The 16,830-nt window shown below is 44.0% G+C and overlaps 1 protein-coding gene across 6 annotated transcripts in view; it reads right to left on the reverse strand.

Annotated features, from left to right (window-relative positions):
- Positions 1-762: 762 nt before the first annotated feature.
- SFXN1 (sideroflexin 1) overlaps positions 763-16,830 on the reverse strand; it is a 54,987-nt gene continuing 38,919 nt past the window's right edge. For 4 of the 6 annotated variants that reach the window (XM_004272019.4, XM_033432101.2, XM_049707430.1 and 1 more), the window contains 3 exons: positions 13,969-14,018; positions 13,510-13,557; positions 8,649-10,000 (listed from right to left, as the gene is read on the reverse strand). In XM_004272019.4, coding sequence (XP_004272067.1) covers positions 9,904-10,000; positions 13,510-13,557; positions 13,969-14,018 — 195 coding nt within the window. In that variant the 3' untranslated portion in view covers positions 8,649-9,903. Of the gene's footprint in view, positions 4,063-8,648; positions 10,001-13,509; positions 13,558-13,968; positions 14,019-14,043; positions 14,997-16,830 lie in introns of those variants that run through there. The other 2 variants (XR_007476270.1, XM_049707431.1) reach the window with 2 other exon arrangements.

Consider the following 16,830-nt stretch of genomic DNA (forward strand, 5'->3'; position numbering starts at 1 on the left):
AAAAGCCAACGGGAAAAGGACAGGAGGGCCAGAGAGAGGATATTCATTTGCATAGTCTGGCAGGGAGGAAGTCATGGAGGCTCTCACATGTCAGACCGAGGAGCCAGGACTTTGTCAAATGGCTTCAGGGGAGGGTGTGCCTGCTCAGGCAAATGTGGAGGATGGGCTAAAAGAGGGAAGCCTGGCAGCAGGAGCCAGTGGAGGCTCTGGTCCAAGTAGGGGAGACAGTGGTCCAAAAGAGAATGGTAACAGTGGAGGTTCAAAAGATTTACCCCAAGGGATGAGAAGTAAATTTTTAAAAAGTGACCTTTAGATATTTAGTTCTTACAAAGACAACTATATCCTGTCCTGGGGAGGGTGTGGGCCCTGTTGCTAGAGTGAAATACCTTTTTGGAGGACAGTCCATTTACTCCTTGGGTGGTTTGGGGCAAGGGTTTCAACCTCTCTAGGCCTCAATTTATTGTGTGAAAAGTGAGGCTAATAAGAGAATTTATCTTATAGAGTTGATGAGAGGCTCAAATGGGATAGTGAATAAATTGCACTTACCAGGCCTGGCACATCAAAATAAAGGCTAAATACAGTTAGCTTTCATCATCATGAACAAAATTTTAAATGCTCACATCCTAGGACCTAACTAATCTCCCTTCTAGGAACCTCTCTTAAAGAAACAACAGCGTAAGAATATAAAGCTTTGCACAAGGATATTCACAACAGAAATTTTTTTGTAGTAGCAAAATTGTGGAAATAACAGAAATGCCCATCAATAGAGGAATGATTAATAAATTATAGGAATTCACGTTTCAGAATTCTATGAAGCTCTTCACAAGAATGAGGAAGATCTATAAATATTACCTAAAAAATAAAAAATTTTATGGGGAAAAGTGAGATTGTAGTAGAATATGTATATTTCATTTGTATAAAGTCAAACCAAATACACTTACAGGTGAGCGCATACATATGCAGTGGCCAGATGAACGGAGATCAAAGTCCACAGCCGTTACCCCCGGAGAAGGTAGCCTTGGGGTTGAGATTAGGAAAGGAGAAGAAGGAAGCCATCTCTTTATACACTTCTGCGTCATCTTAGTTTATTCTTATGAGCGTGTATTATTTTGGTGGGGCTTCTTAGGTCAGAGAGGTTGAGGCAGAAAAGAAGGCTGGAGAAGCAGGAGTGTGAGGCGGAGCCTGAGGGAGCCTGGATGGGAAAGGAGGCAGGAAGCAGCCGCGCGCCCAGAAGAGAGCACGCTGCAGGGCTCCAGAAGCTTCATCTTTCACATTGCAAACTCCACCCACGCTGGAATCCTTCCAGAGCCACATTGTCCAGAACTAACAAGCCACTGCGGTCCTGGGCACATCTGTTGTTTGCCTCTGGCGATGTTCCAGAATTCTTCTCCCAGGCCTGTGGGAATGGAGCCTTGGTTGTGCTTACCCTGGGGTCAGAGGCTGGCTCGACACTACTCCCCCCGCCCCCCCCACCCGCGATGGATGGCAGGCTGAGGGGAGGGTCTGGGCAGGACACATAGGCCGAGGGCGTTCTGCCTACCTCTGCCACGCGTGAGCTGGCTGTCTCTGGCAAGTCCCTGAAATGCTGCAGTTTCATGTGTGAAGTGGGAGCAACTAGAGTCGCAGTTACTTGACAGGGTGTTGTGACAGTAAATGAGGCTGCGATAGGGTAAAATAATTGCTCAGTGCCTGTTAGCCATCGCTGTCTGTAATGGAGGCTCGACAGTGGTCGAGTGCAAATAAATGATAACACAGGTCCACACTCCTAGTGTCCACACTCCTGGTTCACTGCGGGACGTCCCGTCCCCACCACGGCAGAGCACTAACCACTGCCCCCGCTCCCCGGCACCTCCAAAGCCGTGGAATCACTTTAACGTACTCTTTGATCTCGAGAACAACAGTTCTCAACCCTGGCTGCACTTAGAACCTGAGCCCTGGGGAGCCCAAAATGCCGATTCCCAGGCCACCTCCGAATATTGGGATGTGATTGGTTTGGATGGGACCTGAGCAATGAGACTTGTGAAAGGCTCTTCAGGTGATTCTGGAGTGAAGCCAAGGGGGGAGAAACCCTACCCTACACCCAAACGGGGGTGCCTTCTTAATGCCCAGCATCAAGGATGGGGGCTGCCCATTGCTGCCTCTTTGTGTCCCCTCCCCCCAAACCCTGTCTTCCCGGCTCTCAACTCCCAGACTTGAGAGTGCTGTCTACACCTGGTCCAGGCAGCTTTTCTGTCCAGCCTTCTCTCCCTCTCTCCATTATTTTTATTGTCAGCCTCTACTTGGGAGTCCTTTGCTTTGTTTTCTTTTGTTTCCCCATTGTCCAGATTTTGCCTTGCAAAGGAGCCCTGGGAAGCTGGAGGTGCACTGCAGAAGTGGAATCCAGTCCCAGCTTCTCTTTCGGTGACAGCATCCTTTTCCTCCTCATCGGGTCATCCGCACTAGATTTGCCGATGTGACTCACGCCGCCCAGTGAGAAGGCCGTTGGAAGAAAACTTTCTGCTTCTTTCCTATGTCAGCCATCCAGCGGGTAAGCCACCCGGCTGCACCTGAGGCCGCTCCCCTGGGGAACAGGGTTCCCAGCAACCCCACTCCTAGTTCTGGACCGAAATTATTATTCAGGGTTTGTATCAGGAGGTGGCATCCTTTGGAATTTCAATAGCATCGTCATCTTCGTCTCTATTTTTAGCTTTGCGTTATTAAAAACCTTGTTCTCTCCTGCTACCATCTTTCTTGGAGATTGCACATGATTAAAATACATTTTCATCATAAATGAGAATACGAGGAAAGAACTTGTTCTTGATTGCAATCACACATGATGAATCGCTTTCCTGGCCCCTGGAAACGTCACACTTGCCAAACCGACACTGTGACATGCTGGAAATGGCCTGCTTGTCTGTCTTTTCCATTTGGTTTATTGCAGAGAAATAAAAGGACAAGGAAAGGAAAGTCACGACTTCAGGTTCTCCATTTACCCATTTTAAGCTTCACAGCAAGACTGTAATGTAGGTTTTATTGTCTCCATTTTACAGCTGAGTACACTGAGGATCGGAGAGGGGAACTGGCTGGTCCCATATGACAAAAACAGCAAGTGACAGAGTTAGGATCTGACTGTTGTTCCTCCCCGGGACAAAAGCCTCCAGAAGGAGTCCCTGCTTTCAGGATGAAGCCCGCACTCCTTCCCTGGGCACTGAAGGGCCCTCACGACCCTGAGATCCTGGTGGCATCTTCCCCAAAGTTCCCTCCTTTGCACACACCATTCAGCCACACTCTCCCTGGTTTCCAGATCTTTCCATGGAAAGGGAAGCCCATTCCGGTACGGAGAAGCCCTAGTTTTCTTCTTGCCCCTTTTCTCCTCCCAGTGAGAAATTTCTACTCCTCTTCCCGGTATCAGTTGAGATGCCACTCTTTAAAGCCCTCACTGATTCCCAGCTCCCTTTCCCTGAGCCAGCTTCAGGTGTGATTGGCCTGTGTCGCAGCACTGATGGCCCCGAGGGCAGGGGCTGGGTCTGGTCTACAATTGTTCTGTGTTCCACACTGCCCCCCTCCTACCGGGAGTCAGGTGCCCTGTACAATAAGCCCCATTCCTGCTTGTTGGCATCTTTCCAGCTTCCTGAAGCTGGAGAGATCATGTCCTTCTCCTGGCTTCCTGCACCATCTTCCCGACCTGGCCTTGGAAATCCAGAGATGCACTTTCGAGAGCCGCAGTCTGTTGCCTTGCGCCACCTGCCGGCAGCTCTGGGGATCGGTGGGCTCCAGCCGCGCGATGTTGCAGGCAATGCTGCTCCCTGGCGGCGTCTCTCGGCGCTGCGGATCTCTCCGGCCTGGAGCTCCAAAACCTCAGGTTCAGGCCTGTCTATAAGGTAGATACTGTTTCCATCATTTCCAGGAGAGAGATGGAATCAAGGGGAGGGTCAATGATTGGCTCGGTAATCCCAAGGCTTGGGAGCTGAGAGGCACCCGCTTCCAAGCCTGAGCTGGGGGTCACTCAACGGCCTGAACTTGACGTGTTTCTGATTTTAGAACCAATACAGGTACATTCCAGAAAATCTGAGAAACAGAAAGCTGTAAAGAAAATAAAGATTACCTGTAAATCCAGAGATACCAACTGTTAACCATTGTGGTATATATTCCTCTAATATGTCTTTTTATACACATATCAGTGCATATATTATTATAAAATTGGGACTATAACCTACAGGGTTTTTTTTTTTAAGTAGCATTTAATATGTCCTGAGTTCAGAAACAGAAGTAAATCTGTAAAACTAGAAAAGCATAAAGGAGAAAATTTTAAAATCACTTAAAATCCCACCATCCAGAGATAGCCTTTCTTCCCAAATTAGCTTATATTTGTGAAAATCAACTGTTATTTATCCTTCTATCTTGCAAAAATCCAATTCAGAAATTAAATTCTTTTTCCCAAGGGAAAATTTATTCTTATACTTGGGATTACCCACAATAGTGTACACTTTTTTTTTCCTACCTGGCAGTTTCTCACCATCTTCTGGAAATATTCTCCAACCTCCCCCTTCCTTCACTTCCCCCGACCATTCCATTCATATGGTTCCCTCCCAGGAGTAGACAGGTCTCCTGTGAACCCGAGTGTATCCATCTGTGGGATTAATTCTTAGACGTGAAATTGCTTTAAGGAGGGTATGTGCTTTTATAAGTTTTGAGAGATACACCCAAACTGTCTTGCAGGAACACTGCAGCAATTTGGATGTCTACCAGCAGTCATGAGAGTGCCTGTTTCCCTGTAGGATCACCAACAGTGTTGTCAAACTTCTGGCCCCGGGGATCGCATAAATTTAGCTACAATGCGTTGAGTTACCCTGTGCCAGGCTAAGTGCTGTCCATTTATTAATTCTCATTGAATCCTCCCAATAACCCAATGACGGAAGTGGCATTAACATCATTTTACAGATGAGGAAACAGGTTTAGAGAGATTAGCCTGCCTCAGTTCATAGAACGGAGCTGAACGCGACTCTAGCATTCATCCTAACAACCACGCAGTGGTTCTCAAGTTTGAATGGACTGTGTCAGAGTCACTCAGAGGGCTTGTTAGAAGTTGGCCGGGTCCCACCTTCGAGTTTTTGATTCAGTACGAGAGGGCCTGAGAACATGCATTTCTAGTTCCCGGTGACACTGATGCTGCTGGACCGGGGACCACACTTTGAAAACCATTGTTCTTATTACTCTAATAGGGGATCCTATCTGGAAATGACCTTGCTGATCTGCCTGTGACCTTGGTTGGGTCCTTATTGGAATTCCGTATGTTCCATAAACCTTTTGTTTGTGTGTGTGTGTGCGGGAACGTGAATACATCTTTTATAATCCTTTGAATCCCCCAAGTTAGGTTGGTGGTAAGTGATTTCACTTCTTCAAGACTGTTTCCCCACTTTTTTTTTTTTTTTTTGCAGTACGTGGGCCTCTCACTGTTGTGGCCTCTCCTGCTGCGGAGCACAGGCTCCGGACGCGCAGGCTCAACGGCCATGGCTCACGGGCCCAGCCGCTCCGCGGCATGTGGGATCCTGCCGGACCGGGGCACGAACCCGCGTCCCCTGCATCCGCAGGTGGACTCTCAACCACTGCGCCACCAGGGAAGCCCTCCCCACTTTTTAAATGGAGATGATGCTCAGAGGAACTGTTGGGGGTATTACAAGGAGTAATGTATGCAGAAATAAAAACACGTTGAAGATTGTAAAATGCTGTACCGAAGCTAGTTCTAATTATTCCTATTGATGGAGAAGCTGTGAAGTACAGTGGAAGACACTGGAGTCTGACAGGCCTGGACTGAGATAGCAGTTGGGCCACTGCATGACAGACAAATCAGCCCACATCTCTGAGCCTCAAATTCCTTCTCTTTAAAACTGGGCATATCGTGGTCTCCTTGAGGGTTCAACAAGCCCCTATGTGTATTGTCCCAAGCGCTCCTTCGTCTCCAAAAGCTACAGGGGCAGTGGTGTCCTCCGTGACAGCTGGGCTGGCTCCAGAACAATGGGTACAATTGGATGCTCATTTTGCCTCTCGGTTCCCAAGGATAACATTCATGGCCAGCTCTGGTCCCAGAAACCCTCAGATTCCCTGTTCTTTCCACATCTTGGTGATGACCTCTCCGTGACGCCAAGTGGCTTCCTTTCCACAAGTGGAAATCGGAAATGTGAAGACCCTTCTTCAGATTCCCAGAAAGAGCCCAGGATGAACCCGATGACCATATGGGGACCCTTCGCTGGTGCCAGTTGTTCTAGGTGATGGAGCTACGGCCGTGGACAAAACGGAAATCCCTGCCCTCGTAAGCTTGTTGACCCTATGTCCCTAAGAACGTCAACATTGAAGCTGGAAGCCTCCTTGGAATCTGGTGAGGGGTAAATACGCAAATTCACAGAGTATTAGAAGTTGATCTGAAACTGACCCAGTGAAGCTCGGGTCCCTGGGAGCGTCGGAGATGTGGCACAGCCAGAACTTCTCCAGCTGCGATGCATACGGGGATCTCAGGGCTCCTATTATCTGGCAGATGCTGGCTCAGCAGGTCTGGGCTGGGGCCCAAGAACTTGCATTTCTAACAAACTTGGATGTTGCTGGGCTATGGACCATACTTTGAATATCTAGAGTTTGATACTTTATAACATCACTAACAGATGTAACCTGATCTTTCTTTGGCTTTTAGTGAAATTCTGAATACACAAGAATACACCAATTTGAAAAACGGATGTTATTGGACTGTTCCAGTCGTTTACACTTTTGGACAGGGCTGTAGATTCAGGTGTCAGACCTTGGCTGCCACTATAGTTTTCAAGCGACCAGGAGCAGCCTTGAACTTGTACTACTTGAAGCCCCAGCCTTCTCATCTGTGAGCAGAGACTTTCCTACCTCTGTCTCATTTCGGCAAAACCTTAACTGTTGGACGTTTTAAAAGGATGGATTCAAGTGTCTCCCCGTGGCCACTTTAATCTGCTACTTTTAGTGAAGTTGTGGGTTATCTCTGGGGAAGCCGCCAAGATTCTGAAATCTTACCGGTAGATTGATATACTGGCATTCTGAATGCACGTCCAGCATCTGTAGACGATTGGCAATCATCCACTGAATGGTTACTCTGTGCCAGGCACTACGTCAACCGCTGTGCTGGAATTATCTTGTTTACAACGACTCTATGAGGTAGATTCAATTATTCTCTCCAAACGATCTAAACTAATAAAACTGAAGGTCACAGAGAATGTCACCAGCCCAGATATGTTTATTTTAAAAGTGGGTACAACCAAGATTGTACCGGCTCTGACTCCTAGGCCCAAGCTCTTGAATATATTTCAATAATTTAAGTGATAAACAGAGGTCCTGTAGCAACACAGAGCAGAGACGTGACCACGGTGGGTAAAATGCTCAGTTCTTTTTTACGTCTCTTAATAAGGCACTCCCCAATCCTGGGCTGAATTTAGATTTTCTCTGTGAACTATGGTAAACGCTAGTCCCACATTAGAATCTGACAAACAATATAAAAGCAAATTGACCTTACCACATGTGTAAGGGTGTCAGCCATCAGGGTCTAAGGCAGAATCTCATTCCCCTGTCATAATGAACGTACCTGGAATTACGCTGTGTGGGGCTGCCGGGGGGTGGGGGTGGGAGCCTCTATGGTGTTCAAGAAGGTGGAAAACTGGTAGCCAGGACTAGAAATATATTTCCTGCTAAAGGCATAATACAAAAATATCTCTTCATCAGGAGTTACTGATGGTACCCAGATATTAAGTTAGAATGAAAGGTACCATTGAGTATAACATCAAAACTGCATCATCCTTTACATACAAATAAAAGAGAGAATTTTTTTTCATTCTGAGTTTATTTAACATTTCATCCAGTTGAACTGAAATAATACATCGACTCCAACACTGGCCAGACACTGTGCTAATACTGAAAAAAAGCTGCCAGTCGTTTAATACTTACAGTCATAATTCTTTATATCATGTTGCTAGAAATATTAATAACTATTTACCTTTACAAGCATATTGCACTTCATGTGAACTTTTCTCCAGAAGAGGTATTCCTAAGAGATCAGCAAAGATCGCCAATCTTGGTTCATTTTGTTCCTTTTTATAAACCATGATTCAACTATACAATTCATAGTTCTCTATAAAAGCATCAAGAGTCAGAAGCTTCAACAGATGATGTTTAAAAAGACACATCTCCAGGCTCATTATCCCTTTTGTAATGATCCTTTGGCCATCTCATCCTGGTGTGTATGAAAATTTTGGTCAGTTTGTCAACCTTCCAACCAGGCACTCATTAATTTTTCAACGAAGGTTAAGATTTGGACATGGAGCTGCCACCGGACTGGGGTGAGCATTCTGAGATTAGCTGGGGCGAGTGGGGTAGGCCTCAAGGGCTCTAGTTTCTTGTTAAAAGTGCCCTTTAAGCGCCTCGTGGAGCTCTGCCTTGAATTTCCTGCTTTTACCCATTTTTAAAAAAGAGAAGCATCTATGGGCACAAAAGACATCCAAGGCCAGAATGTCATGGGGAAGCTCTTTTGCTTCAAATGGCTGAAGACAGGAAATCTAAATGAGAATATTCCGGCAGTATATAAAGGAAGGCTCAGAGTGGCCCAAAACCTTCAGGTCCATTCATCGTTTCAGAGAAAAGAGAAACACAGACACGAGGCACACCATTTTTTCTTTATGAGGAAATTCAGGCTGGTCACAGTGTCAGGAAAAATTTGCCCAAACTAGTTTCTACATTTTTTTTTCCACTTATAAGTCTCTGAATTACAGATCGAATCGAGTGGTCTATACTCAGTGAAATGACCACCTCACGTATGCCTTTGAACCTCTACAGAATTGAAACATAATCTATTAACATTAAATATATTATATGTGAAGATACTACAGATGATGTAAACAGTGGTCCATGGGTTCATTATTTTCAAACAGGGTGGAATGTAATATACAACATTCAAGTAAAATTCACTGAGTCATTGATTCACATACACATTATTTCCGTATCTTTCTGAACGCCAAAGAGATCTACGAGGATGACAAGAAAAGACATGTAGGCAGAGGGAACTGTTCTCTCGCTTCTAAAAAAAAAAAAAAATCAAACACGCCAGATTCAACCCAGTCATACAGCGTTGGTTTCGAATATACTTCCAAAATTTGACATTTGTGCATTTCCGTTATTTGATTAGTTGATTTAAATGATTGAATATAAAGTCAACAAGTGCAAGGTAAGATTGATATCTTCATAAGAATGTAAAATAGAATAAATTTCAAACTCAACCGAAGAAATCCACCAGCAATACGAAAGCATACAGCTGTTGACAGCAGGGACCTTTCACAATTGTCTATCACTCTGACTTCCGGGAGGTGTATGAAGGAGCTTTTATCCTACAAATGCAAAGAACTCATCATCTACTTCGGGTCGCCTCCAGCCCGAACTGGGCAGGAAAGTAAACTGTCCTTAATATTTACGAGTCATTTTCTTTTACAGTTTAGCTTCAGAGCTTTTGTGTTTTCTCAACTCACTACTGAGCTCTCCTTGATTTGAAACAAGAGTAGGATAAAAATTCAGTATTTTAAACAGATTTCCTTTTCATTGACTGACAGTCAATATACTGAACATCTACTCTATGCCTAGCGGTGCTTTTGAAAACTCTGGGTGAGGGTTGGGATATTGTCTTTGAAAAAACAGTGACTATAAAAGCTACAGGAAGGGTGTTTCTGTAAATTGTACCATGATTCAAATGTAAGGGGAGGCCACCCCAGGTGCTGTGCTAGAAGTAGCAGCTTGACTCTAAAAGGCTAATGTGGGTCGTTAAAAGGTATCTGTCACCTGTCGACCAGAACCAGGATATTCCTTACCAACTTGGCTACACCACACTTGTGGTTGGTAGGATCCTCTGAAGATGTTTCTTTCCCTACTTTATAATCCCTTGTTAAAGTACACGCGCCGTATTTCAGGATGGGTCTCTCGGATCCTGGCTTGCAGCTCGGCCTCCAAGCTTGTCACAGACATGGAACTGGGAGAAGGGAGAAACGACAGACAGGGTCATTCCACGGGCGGAGGTGGGAATTAGAACCTGGAGAGAGGAGAGAGAGGAGCCCTACCCACCCCCCGTGACTGGGACAACAGAGTCCTGTTTGAAAAATGCTTCACGTGCCCAGAAAACGAGTATCCTGTTCCTCTCAGAAAACTGTCACTAAATATCAAAGAAAGGCACCATCAAAACCCAACACTGAGATACGCTTTTTACCTCTCATTTTATTAAAAGCCTTAAAAACCACTTTTGCCAGCAAGGAGGTATGGTGATGACACTCTTAGACCCTGATGGTATTGGAAAACAACCTGTGGTCACGCCACTTCCCAAGGAAAACAACATAAATGTTCACCGTTAATTAAAAAAAAATATATGCACTCAGTGGAATTTTTTAGCACTACAAATTCACTTGCGTTAATCTGCTTTTGTCCATTGTACAGTAAAACATACTTATTCTAAAACTTTCAGAAAATACTAAAATGTATGAGAAAAAACATCTCTTGTTGACCACTGTTAGTGCTTGCTTTATACTTTAAAAATGTACTTGAATGTTTTATATGTGCATATGTATTAAGGATGAAGAAAAACTGTCCAGAAAAACTGTGGACATTTTGTTATTGAAAGCAACTCGTTTGCCCCTTTCCTGTTTGCCCATTTCTGTTCCCCTCTAATCTTAAAAGAACCTAATGACAGGGATGAGATCACTAGGCGATTAGCCTAACTCCTGACTTGTGCTGTCCTGAATGCACACCATGCCTTGTCTAACCTGTTGATTCTTTTCCTAGATAAAAAGAAGAATGAAGAAGTAAGCAGTTAAAAAAATGACTAGCTCTCTACCCGCAACGAATCTCCCTAAGCAATCCCGCAGGCAGATCATGTGGGCAAGATAACATGTGAAGAGAGTCAGCCAGTCTGCACTCAACGCAACAGAGAATGATGCAGAATCCAACCTCCTGCCTCGATGATTCGCTGAGATTCTTCCCCCTCCATTTTTTTCCCTTTAAAAACTGTCACGGCTGAGCAGAATCATCACAGCTGGTCTCTGGACACAAGTCCACCATCTCCCCAGACCGCCAGCTTTTATGATTAAAGCACCTTTCCTTTCTACTGACACTTGCCTCTTGAATTACTGGCTTCTGAGCGGCAAGCAGCCGAACCTGGGTTTGGTAACACTATATAATTAGTCTTTTAAAAAGATTTGTTCTTTAATATAGTTGAGATGTGGTAAACTACGAGGTAGAAAAGGTAGGAGGCCTCTTGCCTTCCAAGATGGCCCACACTCTGTCTATGGAGTGTGTATCTCCCTGAATAAACCTTCTTTCACTTTACTATGTCTTGCTCTTGAATTCTTGCCTGCACGAAGCCAAGAACCCACACGTGGCGGCCATCCCAGGGACTCGGACATGACTTGGGATGTGACCATCCTCTGGCACCCCACTCTCTTTCCTGCAACATCTTTTCTGGCACCCAATGCGGGGCCTCCAAGGTCATAATCTCGATCCACCTATTGGGCTATGGCTCCCCTCTGAAGGGTGGCTGGGACTTACCCTGAGCCATGGAGATTCAAGTAGCCCGTTAAGTGGCAGCTGACGTTGCCTGCAGGACCTGGCAGAGACCAGTTCTCTGGCCGTGAAGAAGCGCACTGAGGCCAAGGCTTTCCCCCTCAGTCTTTCTCATTCTCCTATTGCTCTATCTCTTTGGACTTGAAAAGATCCACCCAGATGACCACCAAACATCCAAATTACGACTGCGCGGCAAGTAACTGACAACTTGGTTGGGTCTAAAGAACTCCTGCCAGGGGGCTTACCTGGTGGCGCAGTGGTTGAGAATCTGCCTGCCAATGCAGGGGACACGGGCTCGAGCCCTGGTCTGGGAGGATCCCACATGCCGCGGAGCAACTAGGCCCGTGAGCCACAACTACTGAGCCTGCGCGTCTGGAGCCTGTGCTCCGCAACAGGAGAGGCCGCGATAGTGAGAGGCCCGCGTACCGCAATGAAGAGTGGCCCCCACTTGCTGCAACTAGAGAAAGCCCTCGCAGAGAAACGAAGACCCAGCACAGCCAAAAATAAAAAAATAAAATAAATTAAAAAAAAAAGGTAGGATATAGATTTATAAACATATGCAAAAAAGAGAAAAATTATGAATATAGAAAAAAACTAGAAAAAAACCACAATGGCTATTTTTTTTCCATATAGTGGGAACTTGGGTAATTTTAAAATCATGTTGCTGATGATAATGATAATGGGTATGACTTAGTACTCAGTTTCGGGGTCCGATGTTATGCGTTTTAACCCTTATAAAAGCCTGGCCAGTCAGGGATTATCCTAATTTTACAGATAAGGAAACTGGAGGTGTAACTGAGATTTGAAGTCAGATCTTTCTCGACCCAAATGCCATGTTCCTAAGTCACCGAGCGCAAGGTCAAGGGCTGAACACACATTCCAATGCGATATGCTAATGAAATAAACATGTCTTACCTTAAGCCCTGAGATGCTGGGGTTTGTACAATTAAATAGGTATGAGTGCTCCTCTTTAGGAAATTCATCTGTATTGGGCTTCAACAGAGGTGCTGAAGGTCCCGCCCTCTTCAAGAGGGGCTTAGCTATAGGCATCAAGGTGATAAAAGTTCCCTCTCCTTGAAATTTAAATCCCCAACTGAGAACAGTGGGGGTCAAAGGCAGAAGTGAAAGACCGGATAAAAGATGGATTTTTCTATCAGGTAGAGGGACCTGATGAAGTTAGTTCTAGAACAGAATACCTCATCCCAAACCCACTGTGAAAGCCTAGGGCATTAAAGGCCATATGTTTGGGGCCTGCTGGCCCACGAAGGATATTACAAGGGCAGGAGTCTGGTAACACAAACCACAGCAAAACAACAAAATGCTGCTCCTCTGTGCCTTGATGTTAGAATAGAAAAAAGCTGAAGCCTTAGATTTATGGGATGCTGATTTAATGCCTGTCAATACAGTTCTTACATCAAAGGCAGGATTCAAGGGCAGCTTGTGATGAAAGACACGTGCACAATCAAGCTTTTAAGGCAAAAGAAGAAAAAAAAAGAAAAAAAAAACCCTAAGGAGGAAGAAGGGAAGCAAATATACCAACCACCAAAGCTAAGTGCATATAACTGCTGTCCCTGGGGGTGGAACTTAAATTCGAATATATCTGCATTATGATGCATTTGCCAATGGATTGGACATCGAGCCATATTTAAATTTTTATAAGAGCAAATTGGCACCAGAGTTAATCTGAGTCTTACACAAGAATAAAGAATTTTCAAATGTAACAGTAGCAGGTAGAAAAGAGCTGGGCAAAGAGAATTTTGATATTAGACAGACACGCATTTCATTTCTGCCTCTTATCTCTTCCTTTTAGAGGCTTGGCTTCATTATCTTTTTGAGACTCAACTTTCCTATTAGTGAAATGGACCTGTGTCTTCAACTGGTTTTTAGGATTAAAATGCATGACCATTCTGAAGAATAACAAATACATACCTTTTCTGAGGAAACAGAGCACAGCACAGAGGTGTAGCAAATACCAAACTTAAAAAAAAAGGAAAAAAATCAGAGCATTTTTGAAATGGTCGACTTTTCAGATTCTTTTTTATTATTTTACTTTGATAACAATCCCCTTTCTTTCTTTCGAGTATTACGCTGCCTCACAAAAATATGTCCTGTTCGTATAATTTTACTACCAAGGACTGCCAAAATAATTTTTTTTTTAAATCAAAGAGATAAAAGGAGTTTAGAAAAGAATCACACAAACAGCCCCAAATGTTGTAGGTTTCTCTAAAGACAGCTTATGTCTAGCTAATGACTGGGACCATAAGTTCCAGATGTTCTGGGATGGTCTCATTTTCAAAACGTGTGTCCCATATTATCCCTCACATTTCAAATGCTGTATATTTATCTTAAAAAAAAAGAAATTAATGACATCAAAGTAATTCTACTCACCAGAAGCCAACTAATCCAACTTGAATAGGCGCGCTCATCCATGGGAACCTCTGTGTTGAGAAATAAATTATTTTGAGTACTTTTTATACAGGCTCTTAGAAACAATTTCTTCTGCTGGTTAACTGGGACAGGAACCTCGCCACAAAACAAGATCCAGCTGGAATGCGATTAGTGAAACGCAGGGATAACACTGTAACAGCGCTACAGTTAGTCCTGACTTCCCTCTTCGATCTGCTCATGAATGCACAGGCAAAGATTAAGTGGCTTCTCATTTTTCTCCCTTGCACGTATAATCTGAGAGATGCCTGGCTATATGGGAGCTGGAGAAATGGTTATCACTTAGCTATAATTTCTCTCCTGGCTGGGGGTCTGTATAGCGTGGTTCCAAGGCTGGAAGACAAACAAAGTTGCAATCAGATCTCTGCCCTACCAGGTCATCCCCACTGTGGGAAAATGGCACGGCCTCCAACCTTTGGTTCCTTCTCTGTAAAATGAAGATCACGACAGCTTCCTAAAAGCGTGTGAGTGAAGATATGCCAGATAACATTCATAAAGCACCTAGCACCGTGCCCGGAACGTAGCAGAAACCCAACAAGTCTCCCCCCTCCTCCTCTGCACCTTTCCTTTCTTGGTTTTAGTTGCTGTCGGTATGGCTAAAACTATTGCTGGCATGACAAATTTTTGCCTGTTACTTTTTTGTTAATGGAAATGAACGAGTTGGTTGGTCTTTTAGAGAATAAGTGCTGTTAGATTTTTAGTGTTCAAAAGGGAGTTTTAAAAAAGCATAATATGCAACATAAAGAGCAACGAAATATATAGATTATACAAATAAGGCCACTGAAAGAGCTGCAACCAAGTTGTGAACTGGCTGTAATGAAATCAGCCAACTTAGTTAAGTGTCAACACAAGCTGTTAAAAGATCATGACCCCAAGGAGGCTTGTGTGACAGGCATACCCTGGTCCCCGAGCAGACTCCTCTGGCGAAGAGGTACATCACATGGGTGAACGTGAAGGGAGAGAGGCGTGGACTGGAGAGGAAGGGAGAGATGTCATCAAGCAGAGACAGACCATGGAGCTCACACAGAGGGGCCCCACCCCTCCAAGGAAAGCAGGAAAAGGAAATATTGTATCTGGGGCAACTGGCTCTGTCTGATGATGAAGGATTTTCATAAGGAGATGGTAAATCCTCTTCCTAGCACTTCCCAGATGTGTGTCATCTGTGCGGGTACACAGACTTGGTGATGGGAAGGCAAGCTAAGCCCTGAATGAGATCTTGAGGGAAGATGAACCCACGAGAGCCCATCCTCTGGTCAAGTGGACTCTTGAACAGCTGTGTGTCATCTCAACAATGGATGTGTACAAACCAAAGGCTGATGGCGGCTTGTGCAGAGGGTTTTGTTGGAAAGGCTCTCCGTAACGACAAGGATCCTGGAGAATTCTTATCTCTCCCATGAAACCCAACCTGGATGTCATCCCTCCTCCCGACTCCTTCCCAGCATCCCATCCTGCCTCCTTCATCCCTACTTCTTAAACAGAAATTAGTCTGAGATTAAATAAGTGAGCTGAGGATGTTTGGTTTTCCCCTAGATAATCACAGAACTCCGTGAGGGAGGGACACACCTTATTTAGCACAGAATTGTGCAAACAGAGGATATTTTAAATGAAAAGTTTAAATGAATTAAAGACAGTAATCACAAGTTTAAAAGATATATAGTCAATGAAGTAAGAGCTCAAAAAGTTGATATGAGTAAATTCTTTCTCCTCCCAATGATTTTTCCTCCAACAGCTTTATGAAATACAATAAATCGCACATACTTACTGTGTATGATAGAAGTTCTGACATAAGTATTCAGCTGTGAAGCCATCACCACAATCAAAGTAATTAACACAGCCATCATCCTTCATGTTTTCCTTGTTCCTTGTGCCCTTGGCAATTCCACCATCTTCCCTAAACCCTGTACCCATTCCCCGGCAACCTCTGATCTACTTTCTGTCATTACATACTAGGTTATAATTTCTAGGATTTTCTATACAGTATCTACTTTTTTGTGTAACTGTTTTGAGATTCATTCATGCTCTTGTATGTATGCATAGTTCAGGACTTCTTATTGCTGGGTTAGGTATTCCACTGCATGGAATGTATTGCTTTGATACTCCATTCATTCTCCTGTTGAGGAACATCTGGATTGTTTCCAGTTTTGGGCTATTACAAATAAAGCTGTTTTGAACATCTGTCTTTTATGGACATATGTTTTCATTTCTTCTAGGTAAATACCTAGGAGTGAAATGGCTGGGTCACATGGTAAGCATAGGTTTAACTTTTTAAGAAACTGCCAAACTCTTCTCCAAAGTGGTTGTATCATTTTACATTCCTACCAGCAGGGGATGAGAGTTTCAGGTCCTCCACAGCCTTGTCAACACTTGTTATGGTCAGTCTTTTTGATTTTAGCCATTCCAATAGGCGTTTAACGGTAGCTAATGTGGTTTTAAACTTGAATTTCCCCAATGACTAAAGATACTGAGCATCTTTACATGTGATATTATTTTATATCTATATATACTTGGTGAAATGTCTGTTCAAACCTTTTGCCTTTTTTTAAAAAAAAAAAAAACTGGTGGGGTAGGGAGGGTGGGAGGGAGGGAGACACAAGAGGGAAGAGATATGGGAACCTATGTATATGTATAACTGATTCACTTTGTTATAAAGCAGAAACTAACACACCATTATAAAGCAATTATAATCCAATAAAAAAATGCAAAAAAAAAACACAACTGCATTGTTTTCTTTAAAAATTATTGAGGACTCTTTATATATTCTGGATACAAGTCCTTTATCAGACACATACTTTGCATAAATTTTCT

Source organism: Orcinus orca, chromosome 3, assembly GCF_937001465.1.
Source record: "Orcinus orca chromosome 3, mOrcOrc1.1, whole genome shotgun sequence".
NCBI classification, from domain to species: Eukaryota; Metazoa; Chordata; class Mammalia; order Artiodactyla; family Delphinidae; genus Orcinus; species Orcinus orca.